Below are 16865 nucleotides of genomic sequence, written 5' to 3'. Positions count from 1 at the left end.
GAGTCAGTGAAGGAGGTAGGGAGATTGTGGGGTTGCTGAACACAAGGGAAGGAAGTATTTTAAGAAGGAACTGGTCAGTAATGATCTGGGCTCAAGTGTGTGACTAATCATTAGCAAGATGCAGTTCAATGAAATGAGGAGGACAGAAGCCATGTTGGAATAGGATGAGGAGTGAGTGGGAGGAGAGGAAATGGATACAATAAATTGGACAGTTTTGTGAAAATTGCAAATATACTTATGTTATTATGTTAGTAGCAGAAAAAGACAGAATAAAAATCTACTTAGCAATTATATGTTCTTAGAGCAAGAAGGATGGAAATATAATACTATTTCCTCAGAATATAGGAACTGTGTTTAAAAAAAAAGAATATAGGAACTGTGTATGATTTTAGAAATTTTCATTTTCCTTATTTTTATTTTCCTTCTTTTTAAATATGTAACAAAATATGGCTTTTTTTAATCCATCAGGATCCAGTTAAGAGACAAACCATGCCAATATTTGAACAGAGATAATTTAATATGCAGATTATTAACTAGGCACAAAGTCGTGTAGGTAAGTGCTAGATTGAAAAGAATATTCTGAAGTATCATAGAGGTGCGTCCTACAGGAAGCAACCACGGTTGAGGGAACATGGGGAAGAGTTTTTATTGATTAAATGTTAGAAACTGTAAGAGAAAGGGCTAAGCAGTGCTGAAATTCAGACCTCTGATGAAAGTGTGCTGGCAAGTTGGTGCTCTTGCTGCTGTCTTTCCAGGGAGGCTGAGGGTCATGAAGCTGGTTCTGCTAGCATCAGAAAAAAGTGGATTCAGCTGCAGCTACAGGAAGGCAGTGCTGCTGCTGATGTGAAGGGTTAGGAAAGCAGAACACCATAGTGCCTGTGTCCCTGCACACTTCTGCCAGGAATACCAAGGGTACAAGGCCTTGACTGCTCTTTACCTAGGTCGCTAGGGTTATACTTGGAGGGATGAATTAAGGTTATCAAATGGGCTTGCTTTCACTTACTGTAAAAGAGATTCTCTAAGCTCAATGTTCTTTTTCTGCAACACAACCCACCATGTGTGCAGGAATCCACCACGGACTCTTGAATCATCTCTCCTGAGATTTAGGTGGGGCAAGTATAGGCAGTGTAGATTAACTCAAATCTTTGGCTGATACTTTGCCATGAATAAAATAGTCCTCTGGTCTCTGACCCACTAGTCAGAGATACTTATGACTCTACGGATATTCATGAAAATGTAGTATGCTAACTTGTTAGTTTGTAAATAGAATAAATCTTAGATTTCATTATGAGTTTAGATACTGTTTGCAGGCTCATTTTGAGGGAGAGGTGTGTGCAAATATGTTAACCTGCAGTTTTGTAGTAACCTTTACTTGTTCCTGATGAACACCTGTCTAGCCTTTAAGGATGTTCATGGTGATGATGAAAATTCATCCAGAATGCAATGTAGAGAGTCAAAAAGAGAAATAAAGAAAAAGAGTTGAGAGATATAAAATAATGAGAGGTTTCAAAGAATGTTTAGAAGTGTTAGACGAGTTTAATGGAATAAATGATAGAGAATCAATATTTGAAAAGATATCAAGAATAAGGAGGAAATATTAAAGCTTCTAAAGAGAAAGGGCTGATTAGTTACAGAAGGATGACAGCTGACAGCAGAGTGTCCAGTGGCAATAGACACCGGAAGATGCTGGAATGCTATCTTTAGATTGCTAAGATAAAATAACTGCCAACTCAGATTTTTATATTAGCCAAACTGTCATTCAAAAGGGGGGATGTAAGATACAGGACAAAGAGATGTGCAGTGAATTAGTCAAATATCTTGAGGAATTTAATTGTTGACTACAAAAAGTAAGATTAAATAATGCGAGGTGTAGGAATGTTTTTGTCTACATTTGTGTCTATATCAAGATGTCAGTAATCTCTGTCTTTAATTAGTGAAATTGTCAACCAAGAACATGGACTGTGGAGCTAGACTGTCTAGGATTAAATTCAGGCTTACCATTGACTGGTTATGTGACCTTGGGCAAAGTAACTTACTTGTGTTAAACCTCAGTTTCCTACTCTGTAAAATGGGAGTAATGGTATTTATCTCATTGGGTTGTTGTGAGAATTAAATCAGTTAATATAATTGTGTCATTATCATCATTGTCATCATCCCAGCCTTTCTGTAGAATATCTTAAAAGTCTTAAAACCTTTGCATGTTAATGTCAAGTATTTTGGGGATATGAAGTTGGTGTGGAAGAGAAATAAGACAGTTACTTGTATATTATAAATCTCAGGCATTCAGCAGGCAATGAACGGAGTAGATATGTGAGAGCCCACATACACGCACATGTACTGTTACTGAGAAGTGGTAAGGAGAGAAGTAGAGTATGGCAGGGGATAAAGAGGCTTTAATTTCAAATAAGATGGTCAGGGAGTATGTGTAAGGTTTACATTTGTATAGGGACCTGAAGGAGATAAGAGAGGGCCATGAGAATGGCTTCTCCTGAAGGAGAAGAGAGAGCCTTTTTCTAAGAGCATTTAGTTGAAAGGAACAGCAGACGAAAAGCCACTGAAGCAAAGCACAAAAGCATAACTGACATTCTTAGAAAACAACTAAAACAATTAGTAGGGCTGAAGTACTTATTGGAAGGGAAAGAAAGAGAGTGAGGCATAGAAGTCGTGGAGGTTCATTGCTTATAAAGATTTATAGCCTCTTAAAGGACTTCTCCTCTGAGTGAGATGGAGAGTCATTTGGGCATTCTGAACTCTTCACTTCTACATTCTCTGCTAGGTTGAAAACAGGCTGTGGGAGTATTACATTAGTAACTTAATTCAATAAAGCAACCAAAAGCATCCATAGTTCTTTTTATAAAAAATTTAAATTCACTTAATTAACATAAACTGTATTACTGGTTTCAGAGATAGAGGTCAGTGATTTATCAGTCTAGTATAATACCCAGTGCTCATTACATCACATGCCCTCCTTAATGCCCATCACCCACCTCCTTGCCCTCCAGCAACCCTCAGTTTGTTTCCTGTAATTAAGAGTCTCTTATGGTTTGTCTCCTTTGATTTTATCTTGTTTTATTTTTTCCTCTCTTCCCTTCTGATCCTCTGTTTTGTTTCTTAAATTCTACTGGAGTGAGATCATGTGATAATTGTCTTACCTCTGATTGACTTATTTCACTTAGTATAATACTCTCTCATTGTATCCACATTACTGCAAATGGCAAGATTCCCCTTTTTGATGGCTGTGTAATATTCCATCTCCCTCCCTCCCTCTCTCTCTCACACACACACACACACACACTCCATATCTTCTTTATCCATTCATCTGTTGATGGACATCTGGACTCTTTCCATAGTTTGGTTATTGTGGACATTGCTGCTATAAACACTGGGGTGCAGGTGCCCCATCAGATCACTGCATTTGTATCTTTGGGGTAAATACCTAGTACTGCAATTGCTGGGTCGTAGGGTAGGTCTATTTTCAACTTCTTAAGGAACTTCTGTGCTGTTTTCCAGAGTGGCTGCTCCAGCCTGCATTCCCACCAACAGTGTAGGTGGGTTCCCCTTTCTCTGCATCCTCACCAACATCTGTCGTTTCCTAACTGGTTGATTTCAGCCATTCTAACTGGTGTGAGGTGATATCTCACTGTGGTTTTGATTGCATTTCCCTGATGCTGAGTGAAGTTGAGCATCTTTTCCTGTGTGTGTTGGCCGTTTGGATGTCTTTGGAGAAATGTCTGTTCATGTCTTCTGCCCATTTCTTGATTGGATTATTCTTTGGGTGTTGAGTTGATAAATTCTTCATAGATTTTGGGTACTAGGCCTTTATCTGATATGTCATTTGCAAATACCTCCTCCTATTCTGTCTGTTGTCTTTTGGTTTTGTTGACTGTTACTTTGCTGGCACCCATGGATTCTAATATTACTTCCCTCCTCAAGAATCTACAGTGGTTCTCTGTGTTTTTGGTTATGTTACTTTAAGTTTCATCATTTTTATTTTAAAGCTCTTTGTAATTTTGCCACATTGTATCTGTTTAACCCCATTTCTTCTGATTCTTCCACATCTAGGAATAGTTCTTCCAGTATTAATTCTTCTAAATCTAGAACTAGTTTTAGTTCCATTGCCTACCATTTTTTTCTGGTAAAAATAACTGGGAGATTTTACATAATGTACATTGAACACGTGAAAGTTTTTTCTGTGAATAAGTGAAATGTTATAGAGTCTCAATACAATTGAACCTCTTAAACATGAATAATTGAGTTGCTCTCATTATCTTATCCATTAGGAATCATAGTAAAATTGGCAGAATCTGTTTTACCTAGTGGTTTATTACAGGGTACTGATAGTTAACTGACCTCTTGGGGCGGGCCATGACATGAAACACTTTTTTGTTATATACCTTAGAACCATACAGTCAGGAGAAATGCCAAGCATGCCATACCTTATATCTCATCCATTGCCTTTATTGCCTGCATGGTCTCTATGAAGATGGGGATCAGTCACCAGAACTTCAGTTAGAGCCACCACAGAAGAGTCAGATGCCTTCACCATGAAGCTTGCAAGGCCATTGCCTCAGATCGCTTACTTCTTCCTTCTAAATGCTGCATATTTAAGTATGCTCAGCAGTGGCTTTGCCATATGTTGAACTGTAGGTGGAGTGGACTCAGGGAAATGTTACGTAGTTTTCCATCCTCTGCAGTGTTTGAAGGTGTGCTTGAAAGGAGATTTGAATGAGTGTTGAGTTATCTACTGCATTTATAATAAAAGAAATGAAAATAAAAATGACACCAGAGTCTCCTTTTTCAACTACAGATCTTCCTTGACTCACAATGGGGTTACATCCTGATAAACCCATCGAAAGTTGAAAATATTGTAAATTGAAAACACACTTAATACACTTAATCTACTGAGCAGTGTAGCTTAGCCTAGCCTACCTGAAATGTGATCAGAACACTTCCATTAGCCTACAGTTGTGCAAAATCATAACACAAAGCCCACTTTATAGTAAAGTGCTAAGTATCTGCTGTAGTTTATTGACTCCTATACTGAAAGTGAAAGAACGGCTGTCTGGTACAGAATGGTTGGAAGTACATTGGTTGTTTACTTTCATGATCCCATGGCTGACCGGGACCTGTGGTTCACTGCCCATGCCCAGTATCATGAGGGAGTATCCACCACATTTCTCTAGCCTGGGAAAAGATAAAAATTTATAGTTGGTTTCTACTGAATGCATATCACTTTCCCACCATTGTAAAGCTGAAAAATTGTAAGGTGTCCATCATTTGGTTGGGCCATTGTAAATTGGGGACTGTATGAGATGGGCTGCAATGAAAATTGCTTACTTTTGTGTTAACAAGAAATAGGGAAATGGCTACTCATACTTCCAGGTAAGAATATAAATTAGTAAAACGCATGGAAGGCAAATTGGCTCTAACTGTCGAAATTACAGATGAATACACGTGTTGATACTTCATTTCCCATTTTGGAATTTATCTTATATAGTCACATAGTTTGGAGACATATGTCTGTCACATAGGGGACATTATATCCATACAAGGAGAAATTCTGCAGCCACTAAAGAGAAGGTTGTTACCTTAGTGGATTTGGAAAGATCTCCAAGGTACCATGGAGTGAAAGAAGCAAGTTCAGAATAGAGCACGTACTATTCCATGTTTGAGAAAGACAAAGACAGACATTGTGTGTGTGTGTGTGTGTGTGTGTGTGTGTGTGTGTGTGTGTGTAAACTGTAACAATTTCCAATTCTGGGAGGGTCAGAAAATGAGGATTTGATGTGACAAGGCTAGGAGCCATGCACATTGTGGAACTGATTTAGCATAAAATATTTACAAGATATTTAAGAAACTGAAGCTGTTTGTGTTGTCAAAGGAACCATGTGGTTGAGAAATAAGACTGGAAAAGAGACTTATTTTCTTACTTTGATACATTTGGGATGTTGCATGCCAAAAAATCATGTGTTTTAAATTAGCTGTTGCTGTTGCCTCCAAACTGTGTTTCTGAAAATAGGTTATGTAGGGCAATGGTTTATTTAACATTGAAGAGTTTGTATATTTGTGAAGAAATGAAGACAAGTACACTATATAAGGAAACTGTTCTCGGTGATATTAATATTAGGGTTGAGGTGTGTTGTGTATTATAACGGGTTACTATTACGTTATCTGTTACTGATAGTGCAAAGAAGGTGAAAATTAGAAACTATCTTTGGGAAATTTACTCCTAGAAGTGAAATGAGAATGCTTTCTACTTAGAAAATGTTTATGTTTGTAAGTCATTTTACCATTTGACTATCAGTTTTTATATGTAGAAAAGATGTAATATAGAAATATGTGATTAATAAATCCATAATATTAATATTACGTAAGACTTTAGTCCCTTCATCTTCATGGTAAACATAAGCAGTACTGCTGTTCACTATATAATGTAACTTGACTTTTGTAACATATAAATGTTAATATAAAGAGAACAGTTTATATTTGCTTTTCTGAATTAATGAGATGAATATGAGAAAATTATTAAAACTTTAACCTTAAATTGTTACATTTTTCATTGAGACTCTTGTGTCAGAATAAGTATTCAAGGAATGGTAAATTGTTGATGTATGAGAATATCTAATTAAAAGTTGTGCAAAGAGGTTTTTCCTTATTTAAGGAACCTTCCAAAACATCTTAATGTCATATTTCTTTGTCAGCTTGCACATATTTCTAATACCTTCAACCCCCAGTAATGTTGGGGTGCTTTGTTCAATGTAACCTCAGTGTAGAACTTTGATCCATTCCAGACCGTCAACTATTTATTTGAAGGATCTAATATATTATCAAAAACATTTGACTGTAGTGAAAAGATGGGAGCTTAAGTATCTGATCATTTGGAATCAACTGGAGAAAAGATAGGCTTGAAGCATATAGGAGAACATACTCCTTTTCCTAATTGGATATTATGACCCGGTCTCAGTTTGGAGGGTCTGTGTCAAAGGTCTCCAAAGTGATCTCTCTGGGTATTCCAAGAATATTAGAAATTTTGCTATATATATTTTGGTGGTAGTACATGATTTAAAAGTTTGGAAATCACTGATATTAAGGCAATTTATTGTTTTGGTACCCAGAATAACAGTAATTAGGACTGAGGGGTGAAGCATTTATTACTTTCCAAGTAAACTTGGAATGCGAACTAAAAATTTTTCTTTTGTTTTTTTCTTTCTTTTTTTTTTTTTTAAAGATTTTATTTATTTATTTAACACAGAGAGAGACCGAGATCACAAGTAGGCAGAGAGGCAGACAGAGGGAGGAAGAAGGCTCCTTGCTGAGTGGAGAGCCCGAATGTGGGGCTCGATCCCAGAACCCTGGGATCATGACCTGAGCCGAAGGCAGAGGCTTTAACCCGCTGAGCCACCCAGGCGCCCCGAAACCTTTTCTTTTTAATAACGTGGACAAACCTTGACAGAAAATGTTGAGACATAACATGCTTTTGTAATTCAAGAACATTTATCCAAATTGGTTGCATCTTTTTGTTTTAGTATTTGTACTAAGCTTAAATACCGTTGTATGGATATTTTGTAACCTGACGTTTTCTCTAAGACTTTTGCCATCTGAAAATGCAGGTAATATTAACACCAAAACCATATCCTTCCCTTTCAGTAATTATAATTTCAGGACATTACACAGTTTTCCTCAGTATCTAGTTTACAAACATCTTCTCTGATTGCTGTATGCTCTATGGTATGAAAGAGATGCCAATATTCCCGCTTGGACTTCTTCCCTATAGTACGCAACCTGTGAGAGATCAGCAGATGATAATGGCTATAATTTATGAATGGGTGGCTCTAATTTTTTTTTATAAAAAATGTTTTTATGTTTTCATTTCAGATATTCAAGATTAAAGCAGTTCAACTGGCTGAGAAACTCCTTCCTGCCTTCAACACGCCTACTGGGATTCCTTGGGCGATGGTGAATCTGAAAAGGTAAATTTTTTATTCCTGTTCTGAAAGAATTAGATTAATTTAATGTTAGAAATTTCTAACAATCTTCTGCCACCATACTTTCTAAGACTTAAGTTGTTTTTCTCTCTATATATATGCAGAAATATATTTCTTTAAAGCATACTTTTTTCTTTCTTTCTTTTTTTTTTTTTTTGAGTGCTTTACATCTTCACAGTTCACTTGCTATATAACTCTATTCCAGTTTCTCCAAGGCTATTTATTTTCCTCACCTGTTTGTTTCTTTAATTTGCTTATTCATTTCCATTTTGTGATATAATGGATTCAGAGTGCTTTCCCTCTCTAATTTTTTGTACACTATCTGTTGATCTTCTTTTAAGTCAAAATGGAACACAAATATGCGTTAAAATCAGGGCTTCCTATGATAAAGACAGACATAATTCATGATGTTGACTATAGGGTCCCTATTATGTTATTTGTACTATACAAGTTCAAAGTGAACTCAGCATTCTTTGCACTTTGTTTCATTCTGATAGAAAACACTGTTTTCACTTAGATGAAAAAATTTTTAAGTTAACTTTATAAATCATGCAAATGTATACAATTAATATTTTAAAAATTGAATAATGTCAGCATATTTAACTTGCATTGAAACAATTTATGCTGACAGAAATTTTTGCCACTTTGGTTTTTCTCCAAATGAAATTTATTATTGCTCTTAATGTTAGAGCTTGGGAATTACGTGAAAATTTGACTCTTGTTCTCCTTGCCCGCAGGCCCTTTAGAATGAAAGTTAGGAGAATTTATTTGTCTGGAGTTATGATTCTGTGACAACCTTATCTGAAAAACTAATCTATTTTAGTCATTTCTTTGTAGTGGAGAGTTATAGAATTTGGATTTCCACTGAGAAATTAGTATTTAATACTGAACATTAAATTTAACTTTACTCTTCTCCAGTTTCATGCACTATATGTAATGTAAATTACCTCCTTGTGAGGGGAATAAGTTGGCTGGAGTTCCAGAGCAACCTGCAGAAAAGGAAATGGCCAAATGATTTAAATGCAGCTGTTCTCATTCTTAGTTTTATGACAGCTTTTCTGATGTTTCCTTCAGTACCATTGCCAGAATCCTATAACTTTCTTACATAAGAAGTTTAATTTAGGGGCGCCTGGGTAGCTCAGTGGGTGAAAACCTCTGCCTTCGGCTCAGGTCATGATCCCAGGGTCCTGGGATCTAGCCCCGCATCAGGCTTTCTGCTCAGCAGGGAGCCTGCTTCCCTTCCTCTCTCTTTGCCTCTCTGCCTTCTTGCCATCTCTGTCTTTCAAATAAATAAATAAAATCTTAGAAAAAAAGAAATTTAATTTAAAATTTAATTCTGAGATGAAGAAAGGATGCAGGACTTCTTTTTGTCTCTGTGGAAGAAAAAAATCTAGCTTACATCACAAAATTTCAAACCCAGATTGAGATGAAAGTAGAAAGGTTTTCAACAGTCATGTCTTGAACATTTTTATAAATTTAATTTTCATTTAGCTTCTTCATATACATACAAATACATATCTTATTGAGTTTCTAGATCATAAATGTAATTATTTACCTGTTTTTTCAGAGTTTTTTTCTTTCTCTTTTGTTGAGGTCTGCCGATGTCTTACACATAGACTTTCCTCCTCTCTTGCTGCTTGAAAGCCAACCATGTTAACAACCAGGCATATTTATCTGCTATAATATGATATAGCATACAGAAACACAAGCATGTTCTGGTGCAGCTTTTAAATTTTTGAATGGGTTTTTTGGATGCTTGTTTTTGTGCCTCTTATTTTTCTTAAGTTATTTCTCCTTAGTATTTCTTGGAAGTACTCTTCCAGATCATCTGATACAGATCTGAATCAGTCTTTGCAGTGACTACATAGTGAAACATACTGCAATACATTGGTTATAATGCTATATGTAGTTTATACTGTAATTTATTCCATCGTTTCCATATCAGTGATGTTTGTTTGTTATTTTGCTACCATAAACATCGTTACAATAGTATCCTATTAAATATGTCCTTGTATAATGGGGATTTTTCTCTGAAAGTGATGCTCAAGAATATGATTGCTGGATCAGAGACTGTGTGTCTTTTTATTCTCAAGTGTGGGATTGCTGGATCAAAGGGTATATGTGTATTTTATGTTTAATAGTATTCCCAAAATGTTGTCCAAAAGCACTTTAGTTCATCATATTTCTACCTACAGTGTGTAATATACTTAAATGTCTGTAGGTATAAGTTCTTTTTAATTTTTGATAGATTGATAACTGAAGTGTTACTCATTGTTATCTTCATTTGTATTTTCTGGTTAGTGAATTTGAACATCCTTTTCATAAATATAGTGGACATTTAAATGTACTTTTTTGCTTTATAATTTTTTATTCATAAGTTTTAAATTTTTATATATTCAAATAAATCTTTTATAACTTTTGGGTTTATAATTTTTGTTTAAAAAAACTGTCTCCATCTGTATTTTATAAGTCTTCTGGATTTCCGTTAAAAGTTTTTATAATGTGGTTTTTTTTTTTTGGCATGATTCAAGAGTTTATTAAAATATTTACAAGTGGGGATATACTTGAGCTAGAATTGCAAGAATAAGTAGAATAAAGGAGGAAAGCATTTTTGATGCAGGGAAGTATTTTTTTTTTTTCCTGCTTCATTTTAAATTTATTTATTTATTTTTTCAGCACAACACCCAGTGCTCCATGCAATACGTGCCCTCCTTATTACCCACCACCTGGTTCCCCCAACCTCCCACCCCCGCCCCTTCAAAACCCTCAGGTTGTCTTTCAGAGTCCATAGTCTCTTATGGTTCGCCTCCCCTTCCAATTTCCCTCAACTTCCTTCTCCTCTCCATCTCCCAATGTCCTCCATGTCATTTTTGTTATGCTCCACAGATAAGTGAAACCATATGATACTTGACTCTCTCTGCTTGACTTATTTCACTCAGCATAATCACTTCCAGTCCCGTCCATGTTGCTACAAAAGTTGGGTATTCATCCTTTCTTTCTTTTTTTTTTTTTTAATAAACCTATAATGTATTTTTATCCCCAGGGGTACAGGTCTGTGAATCACCAGGTTTACACACTTCACAGCACTCACGATAGCACATACCCTCCCCAGTGTCCATAACCCCCTCCCCCTCTCCCAACCCCACCTCCCCACAGCAACCCCCAGTTTGTTTTGTGAGATTAAGAGTCATTTATGGTTTGTCTCCCTCCCAATCCCATCTTGTTTCATTTATTCTTCTCCTGTCCCCCATCCCCCCATGTTGCATCTCCACGTCCTCATATCAGGGAGATCATATGATAGTTGTCTTTCTCCGATTGACTTATTTCACTAAGCATGATACCCTCTAGTTCCATCCACGTCGTCGCAAATGGCAAGATTTCATTTCTTTTGATGGCTGCGTAGTATTCCATTGTGTATACATTACCACATCTTCTTTATCCATTCATCTGTTGATGGACATCTAGGTTCTTTCCATAGTTTGGCTATTGTAGACATTGCTGCTATAAACATTCGGGTACACGTGCCCCTTCGGATCACTATGTTTGTACCTCCATGCTATTTTCCAGAGTGGTTGCACCAGCTTGCATTCCCACCAACAGTGTAGGAGGGTTCCCCTTTCTCCACATCCTCGCCAGCATCTGTCATTTCCTGACTTGTTAATTTTAGCCATTCTGATTGGTGTGAGGTGATATCTCATTGTGGTTTTGATTTGTATTTCCCAGATGCCGAGTGATGTGGAGCGCTTTTTCATGTGTCTGTTGGCCATCTGGATGTCTTCTTTGCAGAAACGTCTGTTCATGTCCTCTGCCTATTTCTTGATTGGATTGTTTGTTCTTTGGGTGTTGAGTTTGCTAAGTTCCTTATAGATTTTGGATACTAGCCCTTTATCTGATATGTCATTTGCAAATATCTTCTCCCATTCTGTCAGTTGTCTTTTGGTTTTGTTAACTGTTTCCTTTGCTGTGCAAAAGCTTTTGATCTTGATGAAATCCCAGTAGTTCATTTTTGCCCTTGCTTCCCTTGCCTTTGCCGATGTTCCTAGGAAGATGTTGCTGTGGCTGAGGTCGAAGAGGTTGCTGCCTGTGTTCTCCTCAAGGATTTTGATGGATTCCTTTCTCACATTGAGGTCCTTCATCCATTTTGAGTCTATTTTCGTGTGTGGTGTAAGGAAATGGTCCAATTTCATTTATAATGTGCTTTTTACAGAAAATTTCATCAAGTATGGTGTTAGCTGTAGATGTTTCATCAGTTGCCTTTGCCAGGTTCAGGATCTTCGTTCTCTCTTCTTTCACTTAAGTTTTTGTCATGAATGGGAGTTAAAATGTTGCCACATACTGTTTTTCTTCATCTGTAGAGAAGAGAACATTTTTCACCTTTGTTCTGTTAATGTGGTAAATTACTTGTTGGATTTTCAAATGTTAAACCAACTTTGAATTCCTGGGATAATCCTTGGCCATAATGTATTATCCTCTTTATATTTAGCTGTATTTGGTGTTAGAGTTATCTCCCTTCATAAAATGAAGTGGAAAATAATCTTTTATTTTCTGAAAGCAGTTGTGTTGTATTAGTGTTACTTCTTAAATGTTTGATAGATTTCCTTAAGCAACTACCTGAGCTGAAAATTTGCTTTGTAGGAAGGTTTTTAATAGCAAATTCAACTTTCATATATATACACATAATGTATATATGGGTATTCAAATTTTATTTACATTTTGTATTAGTTTTAGTTGATAGTCTTCTTAAGGAATTTCTCCATTTCATGGAAGTTATAAAACTTCTCGGTGTGCAATTATACATATTACTTTCTTATGCCTCTCATTTTCTAGGCTTTGTAGTGATAATCCCTCTTTCATTCCTGATATTGGTAATTTGTTTTCTCTTTTTATCAATCTAGGTAGGCATTTATTAATTTTGTTAATCTTTTCAAAGTATTAACGTTTGTGTTTAGGTGCATTTAGTAACATTAACTCTTAGTTTTCTGTTTCATTATTTTTACTTTTTCCTTCCTTTTCCTTACTTAGAGTTATTTAGCTCTTTTTAAAAAGCTTTTTACATTGGCACTCCAGGTCTTTGATTTTTATATTTTTCCTTTTTTTCCTAATAAGCTTTTTTTCCTATAAGAATTTTACTTGTTTATCTGTTTTTTTCTTTTCCTATAAAGATTTTAAAACTGTAAATTTCCCTCTAATGACTGCTTTGGCTGCATCCCAGACATTTCAATATTTTTTTTCATTATTACTCAGTTAAAACATTTTATAATTTTCCTTAGGTATCTTCTATGAAAATCACTTATTTCTAATTGTTTTGTTTAGTTTGCCAAATTTTAGAAACAGGGAGATAGCTTAGCTATCTTTTTTTAAAAAGATTTTATTTATTTGAGAGAGAGTATATATGCGTGTGCATGAGAGCAGGGGCAGAAGGAATGTGGAGAAGCATACTCCCTGCTGCGCGGAGAGCCCAACATGGGGCTCATTCCCAGGACCCTGAGATCCTGACCTGAGCTAAAGGCAGGTGCTTAACCAACTGAGCCACCCAGGCATTCCTTAGATATCTTACTGTTTTGATTTCTAATTTAATTTAATTGTGATCATAAAGGATACTCTGTATAATTTAAATCAATTTAAACCTCTTGTGCTTGTTTATGGCTCATCTTGCGGTCTTTTTTGGCAAATAAACTTGAATCTGTATTTTGCAGTTGGTGGGGTAATGTTTTATAAATATTAGGTTAAGCTAGTTGATGATGGTGTTTAGTTTAAAGTATTGATGAGAAGTATGAGTTGCTGAAGTATTAAACTATTTCCAATTGTGATTGTGGAGGTGTCTGCTTTACTCTTTATTTCTGTCAGGGTTTTTGCTTCCTGTATTTTGAGGCTTTACTTTTTGGTACTTACATGTTTATGATACATCTTTCTGATGACTTCACCCTTTTATCATTATGATATGCCCCCCCCCCCCTTATCTCTGGTAATATTTTTACTTGGGAGTTTGTTTGATCAGATGCTAATATAGCTACTTCCCCATTCTTATGATTACTAATTTTTTGGTGTATCCTTTTAATTTTCAACCTAATTGGATCATAGTTTTAGTCCTTTTGGAGACAGCATGAGTTGGATTTTGTCAGTATGAAAATACTAGACGATTAACATGTAGTTATTGATGCAATCTGATTTAAATTCTCTGTTTTCCCTTCCTTCGTTTCTTCTGACCTAATTTTTGAATTGGTAAATGTTTTAAAATTCTCTTTTGGTTTATTTATTAGTGGTTTTATTTAATACATTTTTGGAGTGGTTGCTATAGAAATCACACCGTACATAATTAATTTTCCATTTAACAGTTAATACTGTACTACTTATGTGCAGTAATATTTCAGCTATATCTGTCCATTTTTATCCTCTCTTCCATCCTTTACATGCCAAAGTTGTGAAGTGAATTGCATTTCATACACTCTAAATCTCAAAATAGATTATTAAAATATTAGTTTAAATAGATCTATTTACTTTATAGAATGGAGGGGATTAGCCAGTGCTCTTCACTTCTCTTTAAAGATCTGACCTTTAATCTGGTATCACTTCATTTCAGCTTAAAGAACTTTAGTTAGCATTTTTTTGTAGTGCTCATCTATAGGGGTGAATTCTCACTGTATTTGAGAAGTTTTTACTTTGCGTTAATTCTCGAAGAATTTTTTTTTTTTAAGTGAATGTTAGACTTTTGATTGGTGAATTTTTCTTTCTACACTTTAAAAACATCGTTTTTCTCTCATCTGTTTCCATTGTTCCTGGTAAGTCAGAATTTAAATGATTTTTGTCCTGTGTGTGTGTATACATATCGTCTTTTTTTCCCTTCTGAATACTTCTAAGGTTTTTTTTTTCTTTATTCTTGGTGTTCAGCGTTTTGACTAAAATATGCCTCTTAGTGTTTCCTCAAAAAGGAAAGTTCCTTTTTGTTGTTGTTTCTTCTGTGCCCTCCTTAGGCTTTGCTGATGAGCATGTTGAATCTGAATGTTTGGGTCTTTAATTACATACAGTGGTAAAATTTTGGCCATTAATTCTTCAAATGTTTTTTCCTGCCCATTCTTTATCTCCTTCTGAATCTCACTTACTTGTATTTCAGAATTTGTATTTCTGTCTCACAGGTACCTAAAGCCTTTGTTTATATTTTTCAATCTTTTTTTTCTGTTTTCTTCAGACTGAGTAATTTCCTTTAATCTATCTTCATGTTCACTGACTCTCATGTTGCTCTAATCTGCTCTTAAGCCCATCTAGTAGAATCTTTAGAATTTTGATCTGATGCTCTCTCATTCTGAGATAGAGATTTTGTCTTTTCATTCACTGTGAACACATTTTCTCTATTTCATGAAGTTTAATTAGAGTATCTGGCTTAAAGTCTTAGTATTTCTAACACCTGGGTAATCTTAGAACTGGTCTTGGTTGGTTATCTTTTCACTTGAGGCTAGATAACATTTTGGTTAATCCTGGATATTCTGAAAGTTCTGTTGTGGAAATTCTAGATTCTGTTATAATTTTCACAGGGGTTGTGTGTGTTTGTATGTGTGTGTGAGAGAGAGAGAGAGAGAGAGAGAGAGAAATTGAGATTAAGTAGTTGTTTTACTTCTTAGTTGGATTCAAATGTCAAACAGTGTCTCAATTCATTTCATTTCTTTATCTTTAACTGGTTTGCTTTGAATCTGTTTGCAAGCATTAACGATTCACTTGGCAGCCAGAGACAAAGACTTCGCATTACCGAACTAGAGGCTTCCTTTCTCTTGCTCTCTCTCTTCCCCAGGATTTTTTCTTCCTCTTTTTTTAGTAGCTGTAATAGCTGCAAAAACTGGTGTCTGATTCTTTAAGACACCAGTTTTCTATCAGATTTTCACTCTTCTGCCTATATGGGCTTTAGACTTTGGGATAAGAGCTATGAGAAAGTGTGAAACTTAATCTCATGCTAGCCTGTATTTGCTAAGTTTCCACTGTCGTTGGAATCTGACCACTTTTGTTTATTCTTCAAGGACTTTAGGCCATTGTCATTTTGTGTTTTGTTCAGAGGTTTTAACCTTTTTCTGCAGGAGAGACTAGTTCAGTCATTAGTAGATTTCTGGGGTCACAATGAGAGCAGAAATTAGGAAAATTTTGTTAGTTTTATGCATAGATTCTTGGTTATTAAAAGTGCTGTAGGGGCATCTGGGTGGCTCATTCAGTTAAGTATGCAGCTCTTGATTTCAGCTCAGGTCATGGTTAATGGTCCTGAGAGCAAACTCCATGTGGGGATCCATTGTCAGAGTGGAGTCTGGTTGAGACTCTCTCTCTCCCTCTGCCCCTCTCCCCTGCTTGTTTTTGCTCTCTCTCTCTCTCAAAATCTTTTTAAAAATGCTATAAAATGGTATTTATAAATTTTCATTTTCTACTGCTAGAATATAGAATATAGTTGTTTTGTAAATTTATTCTGAATTCAGGGGTGCCTGCGTGGCTCAGTGGGTTAAAGCCTCTGCCTTCGGCTTTGGTTATGATCCCGGGTCCTGGGATGGAGCCCCACACCCGGCTCTCTGCTCAGCCGGGAGCCTGCTCCCCGCCACCCCCGTCTGCCTCTCTGCCTACTTGTGATCCCTGTCCATCAAATAAATAAATAAAATCTTAAACTTATTCTGAATTCAGCAATCTTGCTGAATTTGAATTCTCTCTTTAATATCAGTAATTTATCTGAGATTATTTTGTATTTTTTTCATATAAAATCATCTGATCTGTGAATAAGGATGGTTTTAGTTTTATCCATTCTACCCCCACCCCCCAATCGTACTGGCTGGAACTTATAGCACAGTATTGAAAAGAAGTGGTGACCAAAGATACTCTTGTCTTAGTGGAAAGTGAGTTTTTACCGTTAAATAT

General features: G+C 35.8%; 1 protein-coding gene across 2 annotated transcripts in view; it reads left to right on the top strand.

Annotated features, from left to right (window-relative positions):
* The window catches only part of MAN1A2 (mannosidase alpha class 1A member 2), a 196081-nt gene that overhangs the window by 84114 nt on the left and 95102 nt on the right, over positions 1-16865 (top strand). For both annotated transcript variants that reach the window (XM_046006715.1, XM_046006706.1), the window contains exon 6: positions 7876-7970. In XM_046006715.1, coding sequence (XP_045862671.1) covers positions 7876-7970 — 95 coding nt within the window. The remainder of the gene's footprint in view (positions 1-7875; positions 7971-16865) is intronic.

The sequence above is a fragment of the Meles meles genome, chromosome 1, assembly GCF_922984935.1.
Source record: "Meles meles chromosome 1, mMelMel3.1 paternal haplotype, whole genome shotgun sequence".
In the NCBI taxonomy this organism is placed as follows: domain Eukaryota; kingdom Metazoa; phylum Chordata; class Mammalia; order Carnivora; family Mustelidae; genus Meles; species Meles meles.
Note: the sequence above shows the minus strand (reverse complement) of the source record. Positions and strands in the feature narration are given on the sequence as shown.